The sequence below is a fragment of the Pelodiscus sinensis genome, chromosome 21 (assembly GCF_049634645.1).
Source record: "Pelodiscus sinensis isolate JC-2024 chromosome 21, ASM4963464v1, whole genome shotgun sequence".
Classification (NCBI taxonomy): domain Eukaryota; kingdom Metazoa; phylum Chordata; order Testudines; family Trionychidae; genus Pelodiscus; species Pelodiscus sinensis.
In genome coordinates this window covers 15,970,973-15,998,335 of record NC_134731.1, presented here as the reverse complement: position 1 = coordinate 15,998,335, position 27,363 = coordinate 15,970,973, and the positions used below count along the sequence as shown (strand labels likewise).

Below are 27,363 nucleotides of genomic sequence, written 5' to 3'. Positions count from 1 at the left end.
GTCGCTGGCCGCACGCAGACAGCTGGTCGCACGCAGACAGCCGGCTGTCGGCAACACACAGCCAGCCAGTTGCACGCAGACAGACAGCCGCCGGTCGCACGCAGACAGCCAGTCGCACGCAGACAGACAGCCGCCGGTCGCACGCAGACAGCCAGTCGCACGCAGACAGCCAGTCGCACGCAGACAGCCAGTCGCCGGTTGCATGCAGACAGCCGGTCGCTGGCCGCACGCAGACAGCCAGTTGCCGGTTGCATGCAGACAGCCGGTCGCTGGCCGCACGCAGACAGCTGGTCGCATGCAGACAGCCAGTCGCACTCAGACAGCCGGCTGTTGGCCACACGCAGACAGCCAGTTGCACGCAGACAGACAGCTGCTGGTCGCACGCAGACAGCCAGTCTCCGGCCGCACGCAGACAGCCGGTCTCCGGCCGCACGCAGACAGCCGGTCTCCGGCCGCACGCAGACAGCCGGTCACACGCAGACAGCCGGTCGCACGCAGACAGCCGGTCGCACGCAGACAGCCAGCCGCTGGCCACATGCAGAAAGCCGGCCACCGGTCGCACGCAGACCGCCGGTCGCACGCAGACCAGTTTTGGCCGTCCCGATACGACCCAACCTGGAGGAGGCGGGGCCAGTCACTGGCTGCCCGCAGACAGCCAGTCGAACGCAGACAACCGGCTGCTGGCCACATGCAAACAGCCAGTTGCTGGCCACACGCAGACATCCGGCCGCACACAGACAGCCGGCTGCCGGTTGCACGCAGATAGCCGGTCGCACACAGACAGCCGGCCGCCGGCCGCACGCAGACAGACAGCCACTGGCCGCACGCAGACAGTCACATGCAGACAGCCGGTCTCTGGCTGCATGTAGACAGCCGGCCGCACGCAGAGAGCCGGCCGCTGGCCGCACGCAAACAGACAGTCACATGCAGACAGCCGGTCTCTGGCTGCACCTAGACAGCCAGCCTCTGGCCGCACGCAGACAGCCGGCCGCACGCAGATAGCCGGCCGCCGGCCGCACACAGACAGCCAGTCATACGCAGACAGCCAGTCACGAGCAGACAGCCGGCCACACGCAGACAGCCGGCTGCCGGTCGCACACAGACAGCCAGCCATCGGCCACATGCAGACAGCCAGTCGTACGCAGACAGCCAGTCACAAGCAGACAGCCGGCCACACGCAGACAGCCGGCCACCACATATTCAACCTGAGGAAAACGGCTCCTTGCTGAGCCTGACTCAGACCTTGGGGAATCAGCTGCGGATGTGCAAGGTGGGGGTTGCAGGCGCCCGCCGAGGCAGCAGGCTGAGTCCAAGCCAGAGCTGGCATGGGGGGGGGGGGCCAAGGGGCAGCTGCAGAAGCTCGGGCGCAGATCAGCCTTTATTTCCTGTGTGTCGCTGGAGGAAAGTGCAGCGAGAGTCCATTGCATCAGCGTAAGGCTGTGGGTGCCTTTTTGGAACTGAGCAGCAGAGCTGGCCCTGACAGCTGGGGCTTGACGTAAACATTTCTGTGAGCGGGGCAAGAGCAGGAAGGGCTGGGTGCTAGTGGGAGTCCTTCATCTGTCTCTGGATCTTCTGTAGCATCTCCTGCATCCGCCGCAACTGCAAGGGGAGAAATGCATGGGAGGGCCAGCTTCCCCCAGCCAACTGCTCTGGGGACAGAGATGCTGGCAGTGCCAGCTGGGACCGCGGTGTTGCGAGCTTCCCCAGGGCAGTGCCAGCTGGGACCGCGGTGCTGCGAGCTTCCCCGGGGCAGTGCCAGCTGGGACTGCGGTGCTGTGAGCTTCCCCGGGGCACTGCCAGCTGGGACCGCGGTGCTGCGAGCTTCCCCGGGGCAGTGCCAGCTGGGACCGCGGTGCTGCGAGCTTCCCCGGGGCAGTGCCAGCTGTGCTCCCTTGGGCCTTTGGCAGGTGGGCCAGCCCCAGTGGACGTTACAGCACAGAAGACTAGTTCTCTGTCACTGTGGAGCCTGATTTGCCCGATCTCCGTCTGCCCGTGCCCAGCGAGTGTTACATGCTGCTCCGGGGTGAAATGTGACAGGGAGCCGGGGCAGGGCCAGGCCAGCATGGCTGTGCAAAGCCAGGAGTGCAGAGAAAGGGGGTCCCCGGCACACTCCAGCAGCAGGGGAGTGAGCAGAGCAGGGAGGGGGCTGGGCGCCAGGCCAGGCCTGGCTTTGGCTCGGCTCTTGCACTGAGCTGGCGGAGGGGCCGCCTGCCAGGAGTGCACCTGGGCCAGTGAGGGTGGCACGGACTCCTGGGGGCCGCCCGAAGCCCCACCCTGCGGGGAGGCTCCCCTGGCCCAGGAGGCCGTGCACAGCCGGAGAGGAAGGAGAAGGGGCCCTGGGGAGTGGAGGGGCCAGAGCCCAGCGCCGAGCGTGCTGGGGGGAGAGGGCAGTGCTGACACAGCCCTGGACAGGAGACACGGGCCCGGCCCTCACCTCTTCGTCCTTCTCCCGGATGAGTTTCTCCGTCTCCGCGTCGGGCCCGGCCGGGATCACTGGGATGGGGAAATCCGTCCCGCTCTCCCGCGTCAGCTTGCTGGGGGCAGGAGGAGAGACACAGGCAGTGAGCGGGCCTGCGGGCAGGAGGCATCGGGGCTGGGGCTGGGGCTGAGAACAGCGACCGAGCAGGAGCCTGGCGCACACGCAGAGCGAGGCCCGAGGGCGCACGAGCCCATCCCATGGCCGCCCCTTCCCGCCCCCCCGAGCCCACGCTAGGGGGGCTGGAGCGGGCCTGCGACTCCTGGGCTCATGTCGATTTGCATTGGCACCATGCAGCCAGCGGGCACGGGGGTCGCGACCCCACGGAGCGCGCAAGGCAGACTCTGCCGGGTCTGTGCTCCTGGCTTTGTAGTTTGTGGTGGGTCCACGGCCCCGCCCCACCTCAGCCTCTGAGGAGCCTGGCTGGGGAGGCTCTGGGCTTGGGAAATGCGTCCAGGTCACCACCCACATAGGGCCACTGACACCCGCAGGCCTCCAAGCCAGGCCGAGTCAGCCAGCCCACGGGGAAGGACAGAGGCAGGCGTAGCCCATGCGCTGCGGGAGCTGCCCGAGGACGGAGGCTCCTTTCCACACAGCAGGGGGGCCTTTGCAGGGACGGTGCGACTGGCCGGGCGGCACCTCCCGCACAAGCTCACCATGGGCCGAGACCTGAACCAGGCGGCTCCCACCTTTTGGGCCGGGGCAGTGAGCGGGGATCGGAAGCTGTCCAGGGAGGTTGGTAAGACGGCCTGTCCTGACTCCTAGGCACTTGGGCAGAGGTTGCTAGCGGAAGCCACGTGCGACAGCACGTCGGGGTCCCCAGATCCTGCAGCTCTGGAGCAGCAAGAACAGCTCCGCCGGCTGGTACAACGGGGGGGTTTAGAGCTTCCCCAGGGTACAGCCCAGCCCAGATGGGAGACGGGGCGCCTCGGCCCTTAGACTCCAGCCCCCTCCGTGGCCTGTCTCCTTCATGATTCCAGCCAGAAACTGCCCCTTCCTTTGTTCCATCCCTTCCCTTAGCCGGTAGGGCCAGTTCAGTCACGGTCACGGGGGCCCTCAAGGCGTCCCCCCCCCGCTGGGCCGTGCTCACAGACAGAGGCCAGTGGGGGTCACCCACAGCCGCAGCCCAAGCACAGAGACCAGCAAGGTAATGACACCACATCACACCACGGTAGCAGCATTCCCTTGCTTTACTGGACTGGACTCCTTCTACACCATAGGAGAGGCTCAAATGAAAGGTGCACCCCAAATTAAAAAACAGAGTAAGGGGATGTGGCGGCGCGTCGGGGCTCCCTGCCTCCTGCACCCCCGTAGTGGCATGAACAGACTCCGCCAGCCAGTCGAATAGAGGGGCTGTGTCTAGACTGCACCCCTTTTGTGGAAAAGGGATGCAGATTAGACACAGCGCAATTGCAATTGAAGCAGGGATTTAAATCCCCCCCGCTTCATTTGCATGAACATGGCTGCCGCTTTTTTCCGGCTCGGGGCTTTGCCGGGAAAAAGCGCCAGTCTAGACGGGATCTTTCGGAAAATAAAACCTTTTCCGGAAGATCCCTTATCCCTGATTTTAAGAGGAATAAGGGACCTTTCCGGAAAAGGTTTTATTTTCCGAAAGATCCCGTCTAGACTGGCGCTTTTTCCCGGAAAAGCCCCGAGCCGGAAAAAAGCGGCAGCCATGTTCATGCAAATGAAGCGGGGGGGATTTAAATCCCCGCTTCAATTGCAATTGCGCTGTGTCTAATCTGCATCCCTTTCCCACAAAAGGGGTGCAGTCTAGACACAGCCAGGGAGTCATCTGGTTCCAGGGCAGGCCTAGGATGCCTCAGCCCCCCTTGAGATGGGGGAGCCTAGGCCCCTAAATCCCAGCCCGTTGCCTAGGCAGCTTCCTCCATGATCCCAGACAGAAACTAAAACTGTCCCTTCCAGCCCTGCCCCCAGCCAGGGGCAGCCTCCCCTCCTCCCTTTGCTCCTCTCCCTGGGAGGTAACTGGTCGGACAGGTCACCTCCCTGTCCCATCAGCTACCCTGCTGGGCCGTGGTACAGCCAGCAGCCGGGGGGGGGGGGTCACCCCAGCCCAGCCACCAGCCAGGTACCCCCACTATATGGCAGGGGGCCAAAAAGGTGCCACTGTGGCTAAACGCGGGAGTCAAGGAGCCAGTGAGAGGCCAGAAGGCACCTTGAGAACCGAGGTCGAATCCCACTGAGGAAAAGAGAAGGACCCTAAAGTCAGGAAGTGTCACTGGGCAGGAGGCCGAAACAGAGACCAAAAGTGAGAGAGAAGCAGGTGGCCCGGCAGAGCAGCGGGCCCAGCCGATCCAGGAGCACCAGGGAGGAGCTGCTTGAACTGGCCGTCCCTGCAGAAGATGTGACAAAGCCCCACGACTGGCCCGGGCCAAGGCCAAGCAATGAGGTTTCCGAAAACCCCATAAGGAGCAGCCAGCATCACCCAAGGGAACTCCCACCCAGGCGGCGTGACCGGTGGCCTCAACTGGGCTCTTCCCAGAGCACTGGCAGCCGTGGGGCGATCCCGGCAATCAGGCCGGCAAGTGTAAGCTCCCTGCCGGGCATGTGGGCTGCAACGAGAGCTCGGAACAGACGTGTCGGACACAGAGACGAACACGATTGCTGGGGAGTCCACATGGCTTGTGCAAACTCACTAATCTGCTCACTCCCTCGGGGGCACTGAGCCCTGTGGTCTGACCCCGTGTGGCTGTTCTCATGCCACGGAAAGAGACAGTGACAATCACCACGACCAGGATCCAGGATGGGGGGTTTCACAGCGCCTGTCTCCGCTGCATCCCGTGCCAGGCGAGAGTAGGAGTCTGCCCCGTGGCCCCATTCCTAGTCACAGCTGGAAGGCCAGACATGGCGTGGACGTGGCAGCCAGGCCGCAGTGGCAATGTGGCCCTTGGAGGCTGGGCAAATGTGGCGGGGCAGCCCCGCCACTTCCGGAGATGGCCACGGCCCGGGGGCGCCCCGAACCCGGGGAGACGCTGGTAGGGCCGGCCGGCCCGAGCGACAGGGAGAATCGGCGTCCACCCGGCCCCGCACCAAGCGTGACGTCACCAACGCGACGGAGAGACGCGGCGCCCGCAGATGATGCAGGGCGAGACGTCATCGCCCTGCGTCGGGCGGGGGATTTAAAAATAGCCGCTGCCCGCCCGGTAAGGGGAGGTGAGCGGAGGGACAGGGCAGCCCAGGAGGAGCCGTGGGAGACCGGGTACTGGCGGCCCTGGGTGAGGTTAAACCCAGGGGGCCGAGGATAACGGAGAACGGACCGGGGAGAGAAAGAAGTGACCCAGGGCGGCGCCGCGGAACCTGTGAGCGGGGGAGTTTAGGGTTCGCAGACCCCCCCATTGTGAGTGAGGACCAGTGTCCTGACTCTGGGCCCGGAGCAAGGGCGGGCCCGGACCCCCTTCCTCTCCCCCTTTCCCGACTGTGTGGTCGCTGAAGCGGCGGCGGTGTAACCCGTGCGTGGCATAGCACGGCGAGACTAGCGAGGATTACGAGATCCTTGAGCAATAGGAGGGGCGCGCCCGACAATAGTACGGTGAAAAGGGGGGGTTCCCCCCTCCCCCCTCCCCTTCCGGGGCGGGGCGCCTTACAGCAAGAGTGGATTCCGACGTTCCTGGATCATCCAGGAATGCGTGAGGGCGTCTTGGGCTTACTGCATGCGACCCGAGTGAGCCCGCCAGCCGCTGAGGGAGCGTGGCTGCCCGCAAGGAGTCTGCTACAACTGAGCAGGGAAGGAACAAGTCCCTGTCAATCCGGTGGGAACTGATACTTTCACTGCAGCCGCTGCATTCAGAGCTGCCCAACCCCCCTTCTCCCTTCTCCCTTCTCGCCTGAGCAGCTAATCTGTCCTGTGCCCCCTGAGCCCACACACTGGCCACAAGCCCCCCTTGGCTCTCAGCAGCCCTGCTTCACCTCTGGACATGGCATGGCTCCAGCTGCGCAGCCAAACGAAACCCCTCGCCCGCGGCGCATTAGCTCAGGTTCTCAAGTGCACGTTGGCACCTGCTGCTTGCTGGTTTCATGGGGGTTAGTAGCTTAGGTCCCATTGAAATCAGTTAGCACATCACTATCCCAGGGGCTCTGAGGGACTGAGTTCTAGTCCTGGTTTTGGGCTCTGACCATCCGGTGTTTGCTGAGCTCCACTTCTCGGTGGCCGGAATTCCTGCTTGGCCAGTTGCCTGAAAGTTAGACAGTGTCCCCACGGCTCTGCAATGCAGGTGGCTGCGCCATGCTGGCCTCAGCAGGTAAGTGCCTGTGGCTTTCCGGAGGAGACATGGACCGTGGCCTGGCGTGGTCACTCAGGGTCACTGTCTGGAGGAGACATGGACCGTGGCCTGGCGTGGTCACAGCAGGGTCACTGTCTGGAGGAGACGTGGACCGTGGCCTGGCGTGGTCACAGCAGGGTCACTGTCTGGAGGAGACGTGGACCGTGGCCTGGCGTGGTCACAGCAGGGTCACTGTCTGGAGGAGACGTTGACCGTGGCCTGGCGTGGTCACAGCAGGGTCACTGTCTGGAGGAGACATGGACCGTGGCCTGGCGTGGTCACGCAGGGTCACTGTCTGGAGGAGACATGGACCGTGGCCTGGCGTGGTCACAGCAGGGTCACTGTCTGGAGGAGACATGGATAGGATCAAGGCAGTTTGAGACACCAAATACTTTTTATGGACTAATGCAGGGAGAACAGACACTCAGGGCCAGCTGCAGCCTGTGACAGCAAACCAGAGTAACCGCTAAGGAAAGCTGAGACCCCGATGAGGGAAGGGACCAGGGCTCCAGCAAGCCACAGTAGCTCCCAGCCAGCCGGTGTCCTTGGGAGACAGTGCTGCCTGGTGTCATCTGACGTGTGGTCACTCCAGGGAGCAGTCGCTGCAGCACAATCCCACGGTGGACGACTCTCTCCTTCCCCAGGGCGAAGCCACAAAGCAACGTAGACGGAGAGTCGCGCTTAGATTCATCACCATGAACAAGCCACTAGAGCCGCCCCATTAGCTCCTCCCTGGGAGTCACCAAGCCCTGAGTGGGCCCGGCTGCTCTCGTTCCACGGGGGAGAAGAGAAGCAGCAGCGAGGGCCAGAGCCAGGGGGTGTAAAGCGCAGCCGCTGTCTGACTGCAAGACAGCAGAAGTTGTGGGCCGACAGCTCAGCGCCGACGGGAGAGCACTGCAGAGACATGGGCCGGGCCTGCTTTGCCCTGCCCCGAGCCCTCGGCCACCAGCTGCACGTGGGCAAAACGAGCAGAGCAGTGCACAGCAGCGAGGGGTTCCACAGGTCGCACGACCCCTCCCGGAGCACAGTCGGATCGCCCTGGAGCCGGCCTGGCCACGTTCATCACCCTCACCATTCTGGCCTGCACCCCCCAGGCCCAATTCCAGCCCACGGTCGTGTTATGCCACCATGGCGTGACAAGTATTCCAGCTCCTCCCCTCAGGTCCCCACCCTCACCGTCTTCGATCCCTGTGCCCCCTTCCCCGTCCCGCAGTCCCTGTGACCCCCATCTCCCAGTCCCCCAGTCCCTGTGCCCCCTCCCCCATCTCCCAGTCTCTGTCCCCTCCCCTGTAGTCCCTGTGTCCCCCCTCCCCCAGTCTCCCGTCCCCCAGTCCCTGTGCCCCCTCCCCCGTCTCCCAGTCCCTGTCCCCTCCCCCGTAGTCCCTGTGTCCCCCCTCCCCCAGTCTCCCGTCCCCCAGTCCCTGTGCCCCGTCTCCCAGTCCCTGTCCCCTCCCCCGTAGTCCCTGTGACCCCCCTCCCCATCCCCCGTCCCCCAGTCCGTGACCCCCCTCCCCCGTCTCCCAGTCCCTGTCCCCTCCCCGTAGTCCCTGTGACCCCCCTCCCCCGTCTCCCAGTCCCTGTCCCCTCCCCGTAGTCCCTGTGACCGCCCTCCCCCATCTCCCAGTCCCTGTCCCCTCCCCGTAGTCCCTGTGACCCCCCTCCCCCGTCTCCCAGTCCCTGTCCCCTCCTCGAAGTCCCTGTGACCCCCCTCCCCTGTCCCCCAGTCTCTGTGCCCCCTCCCCCTCCCCGTCTCCCAGTCCCTGTCCCCTCCCCCGTAGTCCCTGTGACCCCCCTCCCCTGTCTCCCAGTCCCTGTGCCCCCTCCCCCGTCTCCCAGTCGCTGTCCCCTCCCCCGTAGTCCCTGTAACCCCCCTCCCCCGTCTCCCAGTCCCTGTCCCCCTGTCCCCCGTCCCCCAGTTCCTGTGCCCCCTCTCCCATCCCGCAGTCCCCGTGACCCCCTCCCCCATCTCCCAGTCCCTGTCCCCTCCCCCGTAGTCCCTGTGTCCCCCCTCCCCCATCTCCCAGTCCCCCGTCCCCCAGTCCCTGTGCCCCCTCCCCCGTCTCCCAGTCCCTGTGCCCCCTCCCCCATCTCGCAATCTGTCCCCCTTCCCCCGTCTCCCAGTCCCTGTGCCCCCTCCCCATCTCGCAATCTGTCCCCCTTCCCCCGTCTCCCAGTCCCTGCGCCCCCTCCTCCGTCCCCCATGTAACCAGGACGTGGTATGTCAGTGCTGGTTTAAGTTAAGTATAGTAATGGCATAGGCCCCACGAAGAGGTTTGCTTCCCCGTGCTGTAGGATTCCACCATGCACGGCACCCTGGCTTCTTGTCTGCAGTGTAGACTAAGCTGCATAAAGGTCTATTGTGAAGTGCTGCGCAACTGTGCAACCCTTTGCCTGCACCCTCCAGCCCGCTGTTTGGGCGAGCGGAGGGGAAGTGTGAAGGGCATCGCGTGTCCAGCCAACTTGGAGATGAGCAGAGCATCCGAAGGTGAGACAACCGAGAGATCACACAGGGACGCCCCCAATAACCACCGCGGGACGCGGGAACCCCAAGATTAACGGCACTCGCGGCTCAAGGGTGCAGCACGACGCTGCAAAGCCCATCGACTCCAATGGGATCTGACAAGCATGAGAATGGGAGGCTTCGGCCAGGAACGCGGGAGGCAGACCCGCCCCGTGTGTGTGTGTCAATGCATCTACTGCTCTTCCCGCTGCACAGGCCGAACCTCTCCAGTCCAGCACCCTGGGGCCCTGAGCGCTGCCGGACCAGGGTTTGCGGAACCGCGGGAGGCTGGTGTCCAGCAGCACGGCAGCACTGCGGCAGCCAGTGGGCTCTTAGCAGACACCGAGGGCCGAGCTAGAGCGAAAGAGCAGCCCAGAACCCTGAGCGCCAGCACCGGGGGCTGCAAACAAACTTCAGGGGACTGTGGGAAACTTGGCCACCCCCCGATGAGTGGGCGCCCGGCTCACTCACATCGAGCTGGACCCTGGGTAGTGCCGGACTAGAGAGGTTCAGCCTCTACTTCCAATACGTGTGGCAGTGACCCCTCCCCTCGAAGGGTCCTGTGTGCGTCTCACAAGCATGACATGCAGCCCCCGGGCCTGCCTCCTCCCCTGGGCGCAGTCCTGTGCCCATCCTCCCCCCGCCCCAGCCCACTGTCCCTGTGCCCATCCTCCCCCCGCCCCAGCCCACTGTCCCTGTGCCCATCCTCCCCCCCCAGCGCACTGTCCCTGTGCCCATCCTCCCCCCCCCCCGACCCGGCCCACTGTCCCTGTGCCCATCCTCCCCCCCTGACCCGGCCTACTGTCCCTGTGCCCATCCTCCCCCCCCTGCCCCGGCCACCATCCCTGTGCCCATCCTCCCCCCCCGACCCGGCCTACTGTCCCTGTGCCCATCCTCCCCCCTGCCCCGGCCACCATCCCTGTGCCCATCCTTCCCCCCCCCGGCCCACTGTCCCTGTGCCCATCCACCCCCCCGCCCCGGCCCACTGTCCCTGTGCCCATCCACCCCCCCGCCCCGGCCCACTGTCCCTGTGCCCATCTTCCCCCCCCCCCAGCCCACTGTCCCTGTGCCCATCCTTCCCCCCCAGCGCACTGTCCCTGTGCCCATCCTCTCCCCGCCCCAGCACACTGTCCCTGTGCTCATCCTCCCCCTCTGGCCCACTGTCCCTGTGCCCATCCACCCCCCCCCCCCCGCCTCGGCCCACTGTCCCTGTGCCCATCCTCCCCCCCAGCCCACTGCCCTGTGCCCATCCTCCCCCCGCGCCGGCCCACTGTCCCTGTTCCCATCCTCCCCCCGTGCCAACCTACTGTCCCTGTGCCCATCTTCCCGCCCCCGGCCCACTGTCCCTGTGCCCATCTTCCCGCCCCCGGCCCACTGTCCCTGTGCCCATCCTCCCCCCGCCCCGGCCCACTGTCCCTGTGCCCGTCCTCCCCCCCCCCCGCCCACTGTCCCTGTTCCCATCCTTCCCCCCCGGCCCGACGCACTGTCCCTGTGCCCATCCTCCCCTCCCGGCCCACTGTCCCTGTGACCATCCTCCCCCCGCCCCGACCCACTGTCCCTGTGCCCATCCTCCCCCCCCGCCCCGGCCTACTGTCCCTCAGCAGTCAGGTCTTGTTCCCGCTCCCCCCACAGCTGCTGTGCCCCCCGCCCCCGTCCACCCAGCCACTGTGCCCCCTCCTCCCAGAGCCGCTGTGCCCCTCCCCCCACAGCTGCTGCGCCCCCTCCCCAGGCCCCCCTAGCCACTGTGCCCGCTCCCCCCGTACTTGCGGTTCCTCTCTTTCACCACCATGCGGGTCATGCTCTGGATGCACTGGGCCCGGTAGTTCTCGTAGTGGGTCTCGCGTGTCACGTCCTTGAGGTCCTGCATGTGGGTCCTCACCAGCATGGTGCGCAACTTGACGAAGTCGCAGTGCGCCGGGTTCTCCACTGCAGGGGAGGGGCCCGGCTCAGACGGCTGGGAGAACCGGTGGGCAGGCACATCCCCTCGTGAGGGGATGCCGAGCTGGGCAGGGCCTGCAGCAGGCCAGGCGCCATGCCCCACATCACAGGGAGGTGGGACGAATCTTAGCCCCGGAGCAGCCCCACTGAGACGGCCACGCGGTGAGCACTAGAGCCCAGAGCCGGGGCCAGAGCAGCCCCGGGGCTCCAGGCCGAAAGCCGCCCAGTCGCCATACCTTCCACGATCCCCCAGGGGTACAGCCGCCCCCGGACTCGCCTTCCCTTGGCGTCCACCACCGTGTTGCTGCCGATCACAGCGAAAGGGATGCTCTCCTGGAACAGAGCTGCAGGGTTAGCCTTGGCCCAGCAGAGGTGCTCTGGGTCTCCGGGGTCCGTGTGCACTGGCTGACTCCCCCGGGGCGCTGGGGCTGTGCCCAGGCTGCCTGAGAGCAGTCCCAGAGCCGCCGGTCGCGTTGCCCCCCCACGCTGCATTTCCACGGGTGTCAGAGCTGAGCAGCCCCTCCCGCGGCCACTGATCCATGTGCCGGCCTCCCCCACCCTGCTGCCTGCCCGTGGCCTGTAACCCTTCCAGCCCAGGGCTCCTGCGCTCTGCCACGTGAGACCTCCCAACAAAGCTGGACACAAAGCGGCCCTTCTCCGTGGGCAAAGGCGTGCCTGGCAGCACGTGCCCCAGGCCAGAGCTCAGCCAGACCCCCGCTCACCTTCAGGGCCTGGTCCTGCAGCTTGAAATCCTCGTCTTCGTCCGAGTCGCACTCGGGGAACTGGTAGATGCGGATCCCATAACGGTCAATTTCCTCTCGAATCTGGGCCGAGAAAGGAGCCCCCGAGGGACACGCTGGTGCTCAGCTCGGCCTGGCAGCGCCTCGCTGGGCTCACCTGCAGGCACCTGCTGTCTGTCCGGCCAGGTCGCGCTGAGCCACAGAGTCACACGGGCCGGTCCTCAGCGTGGCACAGAGGCCACGGTCTCCTGCCCCAGGGTCCCTCTGCTCTCCCCTCTGTCTCTCTCCACCCACTGTGCCCTTGAGGATCCTGCCACTAACTCGCCCCAGGCCAGCTCTCCTGACTCTGGGCACAAGCCGTCCTGGCTAGGGAGGGGGCACTCGTGTGCCTGGGTTTGAACCCTTGGTGCCCACAGGCCCTGGCTCCCCTGCAGGACACCGGGGGGGGGGGGGGGGGGGGGAGGTGGCAGAGAGGCGCTCAAAGCACCTGCTGCACTCGGACATGTACGCCAGGCAGTCAGGCAGGGCAGACGGGGCTCCTGGTGCGGACGGGGCAGGTGACACAGGGGGGCCAGGTGGGGCTCCTGGGGTGGGCGGGACTCCCAGGGTGGGCAAGGCAGGTGGGGCTCCCGGGGTGGGCGAGGCAAGTGGGGCTCCTAGTGTGGGCAGGACAGGTGGAGTGGGCAGGGCGGGCGGGGCTCCTGGGGCGGGTGGGGCTCCCGGTGTGGGTGGGGCAGGTGGGGTGGGTAGGGTTCCCAGTGTGGGTGGGGAAAGTGGGGCTCCTGGTGTGGGCAGGGCAGGTGAGATGGGTGGGGAAAATGGGGCTCCTGGTGTGGGCGGGGCAAGTGGGGTGGGCGGGGCAAGTGGGGTGGGCGGGGTAGGTGGGGCTTCCAGTGCGGGCGGGGAAGGCGGGGCTCCCGGTGTGAGTGGGTCAGGTGGGGTGGGCGGGACAGACAGGTTTCCCGGTGTGGGCGGGGAAAGTGGGGCTCCTGCTGCAGGCGGTCAGGTGGGGTAGGCTGGGTGGGCGGGGCTCCCGGTGTGGGCGGGGCAGACGGGCCTCCTGGTGCAGGCGGACAGGTGGGGTAGGCGGGGCCCCCAGTGCAGGCACGCTCCCAGGGAGCAAACAACGGCTCTCTGGGCTGGCTGGAACGGTGCCGAGCAGAGTCCAGAGGCTGTGCTGGCTGGGGAAGGCCGAGCGGCCCATTACTGGGGCAGGGGGAGCGGAAATTCCCACCTTGCTTTTCTTGCGCTCCACCTCTGAGGGCGTCAAGGTGTCGGCTTTGGCCAGGATGGGCACAATGTTCACCCGCTGATGGAGAGCCCGCATGAACTCCACGTCCAGGGGCCGCAGGCTGCCAACAGAGAGCAGAGTCACCCCGTGGAAACCGCGGCTGCAATTCCCTAGCGACCAAGTGTTTGCCCAGCACGGCCCTGGCAGCGTCAGCCGGGACTGCAGCGTGAGCGTCCCAGTGCCGTGCCCGGCCAGTTCCTAGCTAGGACCCCGGCACTGCAAGCGGGCACCCCGGCACTGCAAGCATTCCCACAGCAGTGCCGGCCAGTGCTTGGCCGGGAGCGTCTCACCATGCTCTGCCCCCGGCCGCCAGGCCAGCAACGGCTTAAGGAGCAGCAGGTCTCGTTGGCAGGCGCAGGGCCCATGTGGAGTGCGGGGGTTCTCAGCACACCCAGGGAAGGAGGGAGGGATGGGCAGGGTGGTCCCATACCCGTGGCCGAAGGGCGATATGAAGTAGAGGCAGCAGTGCACACGGTTGTCCTGGATGTTCTTCCGATTCAGGCCGCTCTCATCCCGGAAATATTGCTCAAATTGCTGATCGATGTAATCGGCCACGGGCTTCCAGCTGGGAAGAGAGGAGACCGGCTAGAGACAGCCATGGAGCCCACACCAGGCACACTCAGGGTACGTCTACACTACAGCGCTAGTTCGAACTAACTTAGTTCAAATTAGTTAATTCGAACTAAGCTAATTCGAACTAACGCGTCTAGAACTAAAAACTAGTTCGAATTAGCGTTTTGCTAATTCGAACTAGCATGTCCACATTGAGTGGACTCTGAACCGGGCTTAAGGATGGCCAGAAGCAGTGCCGGCAGGGCATAAGAGGAGGACTTAGAGCATGGAGATGCTGTCTCAGGCTAGCCGAGGGCTGCGCTTAAAGGGTCCCGACCCCCACTCCGGACAGACAGTTCTCAGGGGTGCCCCGCTTGCAAAGAAGTTCTGGCTTGGAGTGCCCTGAGTACCCACACTGTGCACATCACACCACTCGGCCATCAGCCCGGCTACACTTGCCGCAGGCTGCCATCTGGGGAGAGGGGGCAATTGGGGGGCTGCAGGAGAGCTTCCACCCCCAGAAGCCCGCAGAGCCAGCCCAGTCCTCCCCATCGGGGGCTCGTACCCCATTCCTCCCTCACCTCCTTCCACGTACCCTTCCCTAGCCCCCCTTCTTATTGATGTACAAAATAAAGATAACGTTTCTTCCAACATTGACTCTGTCTTTATTGAAAAAAACTGGGGGAGACTGGGAAAAGGAGGTGGGAGAGGGGAAGAGAAAGGCTGGGAGAAGGGAGGGCAACTAACATGATCAGGGGTTGGGAACAGGTCCCAGATGAAAAGAGGCTACAGAGACTGGGACTGTTCAGCTTAGAAAAGAGGAGACGGAGGGGGAACAGGATAGAGGTCTCTAAAAGCAGGGGTTGGGTGGAGAGGGTGCATTCAGAAAAGTTCTTCCTGAGTTCCCATAAAGAAGGACTAGAGGGCACCAAAGGAAAGGAATGGGTAGCAGGCTTCAAACTAGTAAGAGAAAGTTGTTGTTCTTCACAAAGCAAATAGTTAACCTGCGGAACTCCTTGCTGCAGGAGGCTGTGAAGGCTAGAACTGGAACAGAGTTTAAAGGGAAGTGAGATCAAGTCATGGAGGTTGGGTCCACGGAGTGGTATTAGCCAGGGGGTAGGAGTGGTGTCCCTGCCCAAGGTTTGTGGAAGGCTGGAGAGGGATGGCACGAGACAAATGGCTTGGTCACTGTATTCAGTCCATCCCCTCCAGGGTCCCTAGGGTTGGCCGCTGTCGGCAGACAGGCTACTGGGCTAGATGGACCTTTGGTCTGACCCAGGACGGCCATTGTAAGCTCAGGGCTCAGGGTCGGGGGTCTCAGTGGACCCCCTTGATTTTCATGCACACCTGCTCCTGGGTGGCCAGGCTGGCAGCTCGAACTAGCTAGTTCGAACTAGGCGTTAGTCCTCGTAAAATGAGGTTTACCTAGTTCGAACTAAGCGCTCCGTTAGTTCGAATTAAGTTCGAACTAACGGAGCGCTAGTGTAGCGCCTAGGAAAGTTAGTTCGAACTAACGTCCGTTAGTTCGAACTAACTTTGTAGTGTAGACACACCCTCAGAGCTCTAGGAATGTAACGCCAGCCGCCTGCGATCAGCCCGGCGCGCTCAGCGCACACTCTGCACTAGGCCAGCCGCCCGCGATCAGCCCAGCGCGCTCAGCGCACACTCTGCACTAGGCCAGCCACCCGTGATCAGCCTGGCACGCTCAGCGCACACTCTGCATTAGGCCAGCCGCCCGCGATCAGCCCAGCGCGCTCAGCGCACACTCTGCACTAGGCCAGCCGCCCGCGATCAGCCCGGTGCGCTCAGCGCACACTCTGCACTAGGCCAGCCGCCCGTGATCAGCCCGGCGCGCTCAGCGCACACTCTGCATTAGGCCAGCCGCCCGCGATCAGCCAAGGCACGCTCAGCGCACACTCTGCATTAGGCCAGCCGCCCGCGATCAGCCCGGTGCGCTCAGCGCACACTCTGCACTAGGCCAGCCGCCCGTGATCAACCCGGCACGCTCAGCGCACACTCTGCACTAGGCCAGCCGCCCGTGATCAACCCGGCACGCTCAGCGCACACTCTGCATTAGGCCAGCCGCCCGCGATCAGCCCGGTGCGCTCAGCGCACACTCTGCACTAGGCCAGCCGCCCGTGATCAACCCGGCACGCTCAGCGCACACTCTGCACTAGGCCAGCCGCCCGTGATCAACCCGGCACGCTCAGCGCACACTCTGCACTAGGCCAGCCGCCCGCAATCAGCCCGGCGCGCTCAGCGCACACTCTGCACTAGGCCAGCCGCCCGTGATCAACCCGGCGTGCTCAGCGCACACTCTGCACCAGCCCAGCCACCCGCGTTCAGTCCAGTGTGCTCAGCGTGCACACTGCACTAGGCCAGCCGCCCATGATCAGCCCAGCGCGCTCAGCGCACACACTGCACTAGGCCAGCCACCCGTGATCAGCCCAGCGTGCTCAGCGCACACACTGCACTAGGCCAGCCGCCCACGATCAGCCCGGCGCGCTCAGCGCACACACTGCACTAGGCCAGCTGCCCACAATCAGCCCAGCGCGCTCAGCGCACACTCTCCACTAGGCCAGCCGCCCGCGATCAGACCGGCGTGCTCAGCGCACACTCTGCATTAGGCCAGCCGCCCGCGATCAGACCGGCGTGCTCAGCGCACACTCTGCATTAGGACAGCCACCCGCGATCTGCCCAGCGTGCTCAGCGCACACTCTGCATTAGGCCAGCCGCCCGCGATCTGCCCAGCGTGCTCAGCGCACACTCTGCACCAGCCCAGCCGCCCACGATCTGCCCAGCGTGCTCAGCGCAACTCTCCACTAGGCCAGCCACCCGCGATCAGACCGGCGTGCTCAGCGCACACTCTGCATTAGGCCAGCCGCCCGCGATCAGACCGGCGCGCTCAGCGCACACTCTGCACTAGGTCAGCCGCCTGTGATCAGCCCAGCGCGCTCAGCGCACACACTGCACTAGGCCAGCCGCCCGTAATCAGCCCAGCGTGCTCCGCGCACGCTCTGCACTAGGCCAGCTGCCCGTGATCAGCCCGGCGTGCTCAGCGCACACTCTGCATTAGGCCAGCCACCCGCAATCAACCCGGCGCGCTCAGCGCACACTCTGCACCAGCCCAGCCGCCTGCGATCAGCCCGGCGCACTCAGCGCACACTCTGCACCAGCCCAGCCGCCCGCGATCAGTCCAGTGCGCTCAGTGCACACTCTGCACTAGGCCAGCCGCCTGTGATCAGCCCAAGAACTAGGCCAGCCGTCCGTGATCAGCCCAGAGCGCTCAGCGCACACTCTGCACCAGGCAAGCCACCTGCAATCAGCGCAGGATGCTCAGTGCACACTCCACACCAGGCCAGCCCCCCATAATCAAGCCAATGTGCTGTATAGTGTATGCTGAGCGCGCCAGGCTGAGGCAAGCCTAGTATAGCGTGGGCTGAGCACACCGGGTTGATTACAGGTGGTAGGCCTGGTGCAGAGTGTGCGATGAGCGCGCTGGGCTGATAATGGGCAGCTTGTCTAGTACAGCGTGTGCTGAGCGCTGGACGGATTACAGGAGGCTAGCCTATTAAGGTGTGTGCTGAGCACGCCGGGCTCATAACGGGCAGCTGGCCTGGAGCAGAGTGTGCGTTGAGCGCGCTAGTTTGATTACGGGTGCCTGGCCTGGTGCAGAGTGTGCGCTAAGCGCTCCGGGCAGATAACGGGCGGCTGGCTTAGTCCAGCGTGTGCTGAGGGTGCCCTGCTGACTACGGGCGGCTGGCCTAGTACAGCGTGTGCTGAGGGTGCCCTGCTGACTATGGGCGGCTGGTCTAGTACAAGGTGTGCTGAGGGTGCCCTGCTGACTATGGGCGGCTGGCCTAGTACAGCGTGTGCTGAGCACGCCTGGCTGATCACAGGCGGCTGGCCTAGTACAGCGTGTGCTGAGCACGCCCGTTTGATCACAGGCGGCTGGCCTAGTACAGCGTGTGCTGAGCGCGCCCGGCTGATCACAGGCGGCTGGCCTAGTACAGCGTGTGCTGAGGGTGCCCTGCTGACTACGGGCGGCTGGCCTAGTACAGCGTGTGCTGAGCGCGCCCGGCTTATCACGGGCGGCTGGCCTAGTACAGCGTGTGCTGAGGGTGCCCTGCTGACTACAGGCGGCTGGCCTAGTACAGCATGTGCTGAGGGTGCCCTGCTGACTACAGGCGGCTGGCCTAGTACAGCGTGTGCTGAGGGTGCCTAGCTGATCACAGGCGGCTGCCTAGTACAGCGTGTGCTGAGCGCGCCCGGCTGATCACGGGCGGCTGGCCTAGTACAGCGTGTGCTGAGCGCGCCCGGCTGATCACAGGCGACTGGCCTAGTACAGGGTGTGCTTAGTGGGCCCGGCCGATCACGGGCGGCTGGCCTAGTACAGCGTGTGCTGAGTGCGCCCGGCCGATCACGGGAGGCTGGCCTAGTACAGCGTGTGCTGAGCGCGCCCGGCTGATCACAGGCGGCTGGCTTAGTCCAGCGTGTGCTGAGGGTGCCTAGCTGATCACAGGCGGCTGGCCTAGTACAGGGTGTGCTGAGTGCGCCCAGTCGATCACGGGCGGCTGGCCTAGTACAGCGTGTGCTGAGTGCACCCGGCCGATCACGGGCGGCTGGCTTAGTACAGTGTGTGGTGAGGGTGCCCTGCTGACTACAGGCGGCTGGCCTAGTACAGTGCGTGCTGAGCGCGCCTGGCTGATCACAGGCAGCTGGCCTAGTACAGCGTGTGCTGAGCGCGCCCGGCTTATCACAGGCGGCTGGCCTAGTACAGCATGTACTGAGGGTGCCCGGCTGATCACGGGCGGCTGGCCTAGTACAGCGTGTGCTGAGTGCGCCCGGCCGATCACGGGCGGCTGGCCTAGTACAGCGTGTGCTGAGCACTGGCCTAGTACAGCGTGTGCTGAGGGTGCCCTGCTGACTACGGGCGGCTGGCCTAGTACAGCGTGTGCTGAGTGCGCCTGGCTGATCACAGGCGGCTGGCCTAGTACAGCGTGTGCTGAGTGCGCCCGGCCGATCACGGGCGGCTGGCCTAGTACAGCGTGTGCTGAGCACTGGCCTAGTACAGCGTGTGCTGAGGGTGCCCTGCTGACTACGGGTGGCTGGCCTAGTACAGCGTGTGCTGAGTGCGCCTGGCTGATCACAGGCGGCTGGCCTAGTACAGCGTGTGCTGAGGGTGCCCGGCCGATCACGGGTGGCTGGCCTAGTACAGCATGTGCTGAGTGCGCCCGGCCGATCACGGGCGGCTGGCCTAGTACAGCATGTGCTGAGTGCGCCCGGCCGATCACGGGCGGCTGGCCTAGTACAGCATGTGCTGAGTGCGCCCGGCCGATCACGGGTGGCTGGCCTAGTACAGCATGTGCTGAGTGCGCCCGGCCGATCACGGGCGGCTGGCTTGTGGAAGTTTCGAGTCTGGCTTTACGGCAGCTCTCTTCCTCGGCGAATGGTCTGGGTGGCCTCCAGCCTGTCACTACCTCAGGTCCCCCTCTGTAAATTGAAGATCTGCCTCCTGGGTGTTGTTTACAACTAGTAGGTTGGTTTCGTCACTTCCTTTGGTTGAAGCTCTGGCGTTTCTCTGTGCCACACGTGAGAACATAAGAACGGCCAGACGGGGTCAGGCCAAAGGTCCATCCAGCCCAGCGTCCTGTCTGCCGACAGCGGCCAATACCAGGTGCCCCAGAGGGAGTGAACTGCACAGGGAATGATCAAGCCATCTCTCTCCTGCCATCCATCTCCACCTTCTGACACACAGAGGCCAGGGACACAATTCCTTACCCAGCCTGGCTAATAGCCATTTATGGACTTAACCTACATGAATTTATCTAGTTCTCTTTTAAACCCTGTTATAGTCCTAGACTTCACAACCTCCTCAGGCAAGGAGTTCCACAGGTTGACTGTGCGCTGTGTGAAGAAAACTTTAATTTTTTTTAAACCTGCTTGGTGGCCCCTAGTCCTTATATTTTGGGAAAGAGTAAATAACTTTTCCTTATTCACTTTCTCCACACCACTCGTGATTTTATAGACCTCTATCATATCCCCCCTTAGTCTCCTCTCTTCCAAACTGAAAAGTCCCAGTCTCTTTAATCTCTCCGGGTATGTCTACACTACCCTCCTAGTTGGAACTAGCGGGGTAATGTATGCATACCGCACTTGCAAATGAAGCCCGGGATTTGAATTTCCTGGGCTTCATTTGCATAAGCGGGGCTCTGCCATTTTTAAATCCCCGCTCGTTCGAACCCCGTGCAGCGCGGCTACACGCGGCACGAACTAGGTAGTTCGAACTAGGCTTCCTATTCCGAACTACTGTAACTCCTCATTCCACGAGGAAATTCAAATCCCGGGCTTCATTTGCAAGTGCGGTATGCCTACATTACCCCGCTAGTTCGAACTAGCGGGGTAGTGTAGACATACCCTCCTGTTCCAAACCCCTCATCATTTTAGTTGCCCTTCTCTGAACCTTTTCCAGTGCCAATATAACTTTTTTGAGATGAGGAGACCACATCTGTACACAGTATTCAAGATGTGGGCGTACCATGGATTTATATAAGGACAATAAAATATTCTCTGTCTTATTCTCTATCCCTTTTTTAATGATTCCTAACATCCTGTTTGCTTTTTTGACTGCCGCTGCACACTGCATGGACGTCTTCAGAGAACTACCCACAATAACTCCAAGATCTCTTTCCTGATTAGTTGTAGCTAAATTAGCCCCCTATACTATTGTATATATAGTTGGGGTGTGGGAACGGGGGAAGCTCGCGAGGGCCAGGGCCTGCATGCTCACCCCCTGACCCGGGGGCTCGGTGGGCAGGCGAGCTGACGTGCCCCAGTCTTTCTCCCCTGCGGTGCATGCCCGGTGCAGATAATCACAGGGCACCAAACAGCCCGACCAGACCGGCCGTTTACCCACCTGGCAGGTTGGAAAGCCAGGAATTGTGGGCAGCTGTGAACGTGGCCCCCATCACCCGTAAGCCCCTTCTTCAGGGTTCTCCATAACTGCCCTGAGAAGCCTGACACCAGGACCAGCTCCCTGGACTGGCCCCTCGGCACACGACCTGCCCCATGCGGCTGGTCGCCAGCCGCCATGCTAGGAGCCCAGGAGGGGAGCAGTTCAGTGAGGCAGGGCTCACCTGCTCCAGCCAGCATGGCATGGGCTGTGGGGCTTGCTCTGACTGTGCTCGCTCCAGGGACCCAGCTCCTCCTGCCAGCCGAGCTGTGGGGCCCTGGCCCTCCCTCTGCTGCGGGACGTACCATTCGGTGTTGTTCACGGCATCCCCGAAGCCCGGAGTGTCCACGATGGTCAGACGCAGCTTCACCCCCTTCTCCTCGATGTCCACCACATGCTTGGTGATCTCCACCGTCTGCGTGATGCGCTCTGGAAGGGCAGCACAGGCGGCAGGTGGGTCGGCTGCCCCCCGCCGCTCCAGACCAGTACCCAGGGGAGCTACACACAGGCCGGCAGGGGCTGAGCTGGGACCCTGGGGTGGGTCGGCTGCCCCCCGCCGCTCCAGACCAGTACCCAGGGGAGCTACACACAGGCTGGCAGGGGCTGAGCCGGGACCCTGGGGTGGGTCGGCTGCCCCCCGCCGCTCCAGAGCAGTACCCAGGGGAGCTACACACAGGCCGGCAGGGGCTGAGCTGGGACCCTGGGGTGGGTCGGCTGCCCCCTGCCGCTCCAGAGCAGTACTCAGGGGAGCTACACGCAGGCCAGCAGGGCCGAGACCCTGGGGTGGGTCGGCTGCCCCGCCGCTCCAGAGCAGTACTCAGGGGAGCTACTCACAGGCCAGCAGGGCCGAGACCCTGGGGTCCGCTGCCCCTTGCTAGCACAGGCCCAGAGCCAGGTACCAGAGAGCACAGGCATGGCCTGGGGGCAATGCACAGCTACACCTGCAGGGCCCATCTGCTCCGCAGCACAGGGACAGGGCTGTGGGGGCAGACCACGGCCTGGCCTCTTCGGAGCCTCCTCCCCCGCTCTGAGGCGCTCAGAGGGGACAGCCCTCGTGTCCGCAGCCCGCTTGCCTGGGGCTGGCCCTCGTTCAGGGCACAAGAGCCAGGGTGACAGAGCTCTTGGCTCCGCTCCCCCACCACACGCCTGTCCTGGGACTTGGCCCTGCTTGCTCCGTGGGTGGTGACGCCCGGGGGCAGGGGATGGTGGGGCGAAGCTCCCCGGGAGCAGCTGGGCAGGGCTGCGGGAAGGGAGGGATGGGCTCAGGCCCGTGGGTGGTTGCCAGGGGAGTCCGGGCCCCTGGCACGGGCGAGGCAGGGCCAGCAGGCCGAGCGGCTCACAGCCAGGCCCTGGGGCGGTGCCCACTGGGACAGAGCCAGCGGGAGCCAGGGCGCAGGGGCAGCGGCTGACAGCCAGGGAAGGAGAGGAGAGGAGAGGGGGAAGGGCGGCCCTGCGGGGAGCCTGGGACAGAGGGGGGGCCGCTTTCCTCCCCCCTTTGCAGCTGGGGGCACAGAGCCCTGCATGGTGGGAGAAAGGTGGAGCCTGTGAAATGGAGGGGGCAGGGCGGCACTTGGGGACGGGGAAGCAGGGATGCCAGGGTGCATGCAGTGAGCTCAGCTGTGCACGCCCCTCCCCCGGGCCCTCCCTGGCCTGCACAGCACCTAGGCCCTGATTTGCTCCAGGTTCCACAGTGACTGTCCCAGCCAAGCAGCTGCAGGCCAGGGGCCCTGCAGGGCACATGCATCAGGCTGGAACTAGCAGCATCAATGCAGCCCAGCGGCACGGCCACGCCCTCCTGCGGTGGGTGAGACGCAACCTTCCCGGCGGTTCCAGGCACATCCAGCCGGCCTGAGGCGCACAGCTGCCAACTCGCAGGGATCGCAAACGAGCCCACACGCCTTCCCAGGACGCCAGCGCCAGTCTCCATTTTACAGCTGGGGAAACTGAGGCACGGAGCTGAAGCGATTTGTCCAAGGACACCCAGCTTGCCAGTGGCGGAGCCAGGAAAAGATGCCAGGTCTTGCTCCCCTTGGTAGCCTGAGGAGCAAGGCCCAACGAGTGCACCACACCCTGCTTCGCCCTGGCCCGCGGGCAGCTCCCGGGCCTGCTGCTGGCAGGGGGTGAAGTGCCCCTGCGTGAGGACTCCCACTAACTGCACAAGGCCGCTGCGGGTCTGGCACTGCCGGATGCAGCCCGCGACCCGGGTCTCCAGGCTCGTGCCCTGCTGGCCCCACAGGGCTACTCCGGCCTCTCTCTGCTGCAGGGCCGGTGCCAGGGCTGATCCGCGGCCCAGCTCGCGGGGAAAGAGACTCGAATGTTGGCAGCCGGCTCAAGCCGAGCCCCAGACTCTGCGCTGGGACCGAGGCGCCAGACAGGACCAGACCAGAGGCCTGGAGCTCCCGCCGATGACTGGCCAGGCCCAGCTCCCCAGCATACGGGGGGGGGGAGTCGGGCCCTCCCTGCTCCAACCCCTCCAGAGCCTGCTGGAGGAGGCGGCTCGTGCTCCCCCAAAGCAGGACGCCCACCTTAGGAAGCTGCTGTCGGGCAGCGGGTGCCCGGCTTGGGCAAGAGCCCGCCCCCCCCGGGGCACCTGGCGGGGAAGCGCTGCACCAGCCCGGAGCCGCGAGGGCAGGCGGCACCAGGCCCGGCCAGCCCAGAGCTGCAGGGGGCCTAGGACTCGCTCAGCCACCGTGGGCCTCCAGGACTTGCCCAGCCCCGATTTATGGGGATCCACACAAGTTTCCTGCGGGGACACAGAGGAAAGGGGGGCCGCCGCTCCCCCAGCATGGCTTCCCGCTGCACCTTCTGCCAGGGCTCGTGTGCCCCCTGCGGCCCCTCCCTGCGCACGGGCCTTCCCAGGGGCCAGCGCAGACCTGCAGAGGCTGGAAGGAGGTGCCCTGAGTTAGCGCAGCAGCCAGGGCATGAGGGGACAGCGACGTTCAGGGCGTCCTTAGGCAAACAAGCACAGGCAGCTGCGCTGGGGCCCTGGGCTGCACTGCCAGCCCAAGGAGAGTTTCTCAAACTGCTTCATGGGGAGCGTGAGCCCAGAGGCAGAGGTCAGAGCTGCCCCTGTGGCGCGTCCAGCTGGCCGAAGTGCAGGGGCTACCGCTGATCGCCCACGGAGGAGTCGCTACCCAGCAACGTTCAGCCCGAGGCGCTTGCGACTGTCTGGTACAACTGGGTCTGGTTTGCTCCCTGGCTGGCCGGGGACATTTGCGCCCAGGTCACCCGTCAGGAAAACTGTCGGAAACTGACTAGGCTCCGGCCTGTCCCCTCTGCTGGGCGGCCACGGGTCTGGGCCTGGGCTATGCAGGCTGGGGCCCTGCACAGAGGCCCGGGCTGTTCTGGGCACCTGGAAGCTGGCCAGAGCCCTAGCGGCTCTTTCTAAAAGCCAGATGCCCAAGAGATGATCTGCAGCGAGGGGGCGTCAGCACGACAGCCAGCAGCAGCGGAGGGGCACGGAGCCAAGGAGCAGCCAGGGCAGAGCCCCGCTGCGCTGTCAGAGCCGGGAGCCGCCTGCCGAGGGCTGCAGCAGCCCTAGGAGAGTGTGGGCCAAGCCGTTGGGGGGGGGCTCCCCGAGGGAAACAACAGCCGCCAGGCCCCTCCCTGCGCTCCTCAGCCTGGGTCCCTCGGCCCTGGCAGAGCACACAGCCTCCCGCCAAACACCCGGCTGAGCAACAGACGCTCCCGTGGGCCAAACCCTCCGCCTCTGCGCAGCGCTAGGGCTCCTTGGGCCAAAGCAAGCTCCCCCAGCCCCCATGGGAGCCAGCCTGGGCCCCAGGGGTCTGAACGCCACAGAGGCGTCCAAACGAACAGCACCAGAGGGCCCAGGCACACAACGGTCATTTGCTAAGAGGCCGGGGGGGGGGTTACACCCCAGGGTGCTGCCCTGCCGCCTGCGCCAAGCTGGGACAGGATCTCGATCAGGGATGAGGCCTGCCGGGAGGGCAGGGGACTGGATTCGATGACTCCCGAGGTCCCTGCCAGTCCTAGTGTCCCGTGAGTTGGGAGGCCGGCAGTGGTCCCTCCTCTCACCTTCGGCACTGAGCAGTCTGCGGTCCCGGTACATGTCCGTGAGGAAGAGGCTGTTCACCAGGGTGGATTTCCCCAGGCCAGACTCCCCTAGAGAGCAGAAGCAGAGGGGTCACGGAGCTCCCAAGCAAGGCAGGAGGGCCCCTGTCCCAGGCCCTCGAGGAGACAGGATCTGCACCTGCTGCTCCAGGAACAAAGGCAGCACCGGAGACCCTGAGTGTCGGGGATTTCTGCCGTCAGCCCGCCCCAAAGGCAGCTGCCGCGGGGCCTTGGCTAGAGCCCGGGCACCCCAGGGCCTCTGGGGAGAGGAATGGGACGCACTTCTGCTCCACGGCTGCCATGGCTCCTACGGAGCGAGGGTGACCTGCCCTGCTGGGGTCTCTTCTCCCTGGGAATTCCCCCAGTGCTCCCTGCCAGGGCGCCTACCTGCCACCATCAGCGTGAAGTCAAAGCCCTTCTTCACCGACTTCCGGTGGACCTGATTGGGGAGCGTCGCGAACCCCACGTACTCCTTATCGTCCTGCAGGGGAGAGCGGCGTGAGTCGGGAGGAGCGCCCGCTGGGGGGGAGAGCGCTCGCTGGCCTGCCCCGCGCTAGCGCCGCTCTTGGCCAGGAGCCCAGGGGAAAAGCCTCGTGTCCCCGGCCTCAGCGTCGGGCCCGCTCCTGGAACTCCCAGGGAGCTGGGCGCACTCGGCCCCGGCAGGATTTCGGGTGAGCCCTGTCCTCATGCAGAGTCCTGGGGCCCTGGCGTCTCACGGGCAGGCCCCACAGCCCTGGCTCCCTAGGCCGGAGAGGCCTGCCCCAGGTGCACCGTACCTCCAAGGAGTCGTAGGGATCCAGCTTGCCCCAGGGGCTCCTGGGCCGTGAGGGGCTCAGTGGTGCCGGAGCCGCGATGTGCTGCTGCGGGCAGTCCAGGGGCCAAGGCCGGGAGAAGGGCTTCAGCTCCCTCTGGTCTAGCAGCTCATTGGCCCCGGGCCGGGCTACGCTGGGGACCTCGCTGGGATCCACGTGGCCCTGGCCAGGGGCCCTCTGGCCCTCCTCTGGCTCCGCTCTCCTAAAGCTCTCGTCCGAAGGGAACTCCCTCAGGAACTGGGCCAGCTCGGCCTCCTCCGAGTCTTCCTTCAGGAAGCGCTTGATCTGCAGAGATGGGGGCAGGGCAGAGAGAGGAGCAGGCTGGTTTAGAGAGTTAGACACGAGGGAGCGAGAGCCGCGGAACCAGCCCCTGCGCGCAGCCTGGTCATTCCAGCTCAGGGCTTGTTACCTGCGTCTGCAGGTTACATTCAGCTCAGCAGTTGCCCCATGGGCTAGCCCCATAGGAGTCGTTAGTGCGACGCGTGCAAGGAAGGCACTGTGCACTGCTAGCCCTGTAGGAGGCATTAGTGCAAGGCGTGCAAGGAAGGCGCTGTGCACCACTAGCCCTATAGGAGGCGTTAGTGCAAGGCGTGCAAGGAAGGCGCTGTGCACCGCTAGCCCTGTAGGAGGCGTTAGTGCGAGGCGTGCAAGGAAGGCGCTGTGCACCACTAGCCCTGTAGGAGGCGTTAGTGCAAGGCGTGCAAGGAAGGCGCTGTGCACCGCTAACCCTGTAGGAGGCGTTAGTGCGAGGCGTGCAAGGAAGGCTCTGTGCACCGCTAGCCCTGTAGGAAGCATTAGTGTGAGGCGTGCAAGGAAGCTGCTGTTAATAATCGTATGCCCCAAGAAGGCCTAGGAAAGCATGGGGAGAGTCAGGACACTGAAAGATCTTCCTTGCACCCCAGGGATTCAGGGCCCCCGTGGCCAGCGTTGGGGTCCCCGGGGAGCGGGGTGGGATGGCCTGGGCTGGAGGGACGTTCCCATGCAGCTCCAGCGGCAGCTCAGACTCTTACTGCTTGCTCGCCAGGGGTCTCGGCCAGCTCCGTGGCACGCTCCGGGAGGCAGGGGCTGCCTCCTTCCCCCATGGCCGGCTGCGCTGCACAGGGCGGGGGCTCTTCGGACACCCTGGGAGCAGCTGCGCCCCCTGCCCGCTCTGCGGCCTGAGTGCAGCGGGGTGGGGCGAGAGGAGAAGAAATCGAGTCAGGGACAAGTTCAAAGGCCGCGGAAGGAGGCTGCTGGGTGGGAACCTCCCCTGTCCCCATCCCGAGCTGCCCAGCTCCTGAAGGCAGCACCGCCTGGCTGGCCAGTGAGCCCCTCACAGCCTCACTACAGCCGCGACAGCCCCCCACCTCCTGCTCGCAGACCGGCCAGGGCTGATGTAGGCCCCACAGCTCTCACCTTTGGATACCTCCTCTCCCATCCCTGGCCTGGTCCAGCAGAGGCAGGAGCCTCCCAGGGCATCTCAATGGCCCGTTTCCATGGGCTGAGCCTGGGTAGGTCTGTGTGACATGCGAATATCTGCACTGCGCACAGCCCTGGATACGTGGGACGCCTGTGTGACAGACGGGTATCTGCACTGCGCACAGCCCTGGGCACGCGGGACGCCTGTGTGACAGACGGGTATCTGCACTGCGCACAGCCCTGGGCACGCGGGACGCCTGTGTGACAGATGGGTATCTGCACTGCGCACAGCCCTGGGCATGCGGGACGCCTGTGTGACAGACGGGTATCTGCACTGCGCACGGCCCTGGGCA

The 27,363-nt window shown here is 64.8% G+C and overlaps 1 protein-coding gene across 3 annotated transcripts; it reads right to left on the bottom strand.

Moving 5' to 3' along the window:
* Nucleotides 1-1,360: 1,360 nt before the first annotated feature.
* On the bottom strand, nucleotides 1,361-26,792 carry LOC102447046 (septin-4-like). 3 transcript variants are annotated; one of them, XR_012897113.1, is made up of 13 exons: nucleotides 26,623-26,792; nucleotides 25,577-25,897; nucleotides 25,188-25,281; nucleotides 24,765-24,851; nucleotides 21,035-21,158; nucleotides 13,656-13,790; nucleotides 13,169-13,286; nucleotides 11,917-12,018; nucleotides 11,431-11,527; nucleotides 11,020-11,182; nucleotides 5,134-7,391; nucleotides 2,435-2,534; nucleotides 1,560-1,599 (listed from the first exon to the last, which is right to left on the bottom strand). XR_012897113.1 is itself a non-coding variant. In XM_075904974.1 (12 exons), the coding sequence occupies exons 1-12, from the start codon at nucleotides 26,692-26,694 to the stop codon at nucleotides 1,540-1,542; spliced, it is 1,473 nt and encodes a 490-aa protein (XP_075761089.1). In that variant the 5' UTR covers nucleotides 26,695-26,789; the 3' UTR covers nucleotides 1,361-1,539. The 3 variants fall into 3 exon arrangements, 1 of the variants encoding a protein (XP_075761089.1); XR_012897114.1 differs by having other exon boundaries at nucleotides 5,224-7,391; XM_075904974.1 differs by lacking the exon at nucleotides 5,134-7,391 and having other exon boundaries at nucleotides 1,361-1,599; nucleotides 26,623-26,789.
* Nucleotides 26,793-27,363: the final 571 nt, after the last annotated feature.

What these genes read in the sequence shown, in the direction of transcription:
- LOC102447046 (XM_075904974.1), bottom strand. Translation starts at nt 26,694, where the DNA reads ATGGGGGAAGGAGGCAGCCCCTGCCTCCCGGAGCGTGCCACGGAGCTG. An exon ending in ATCCCTACGACTCCTTGGAG is followed by an intron (nt 25,282 to 25,576) that starts GTACGGTGCACC and finishes TCTCCCCTGCAG; the next exon opens with GACGATAAGGAGTACGTGGG. An exon ending in GTGAAAGAGAGGAACCGCAA is followed by an intron (nt 2,535 to 11,019) that starts GTACGGGGGGAG and finishes TCCTGCCCCCAG; the next exon opens with CAAGCTGACGCGGGAGAGCG.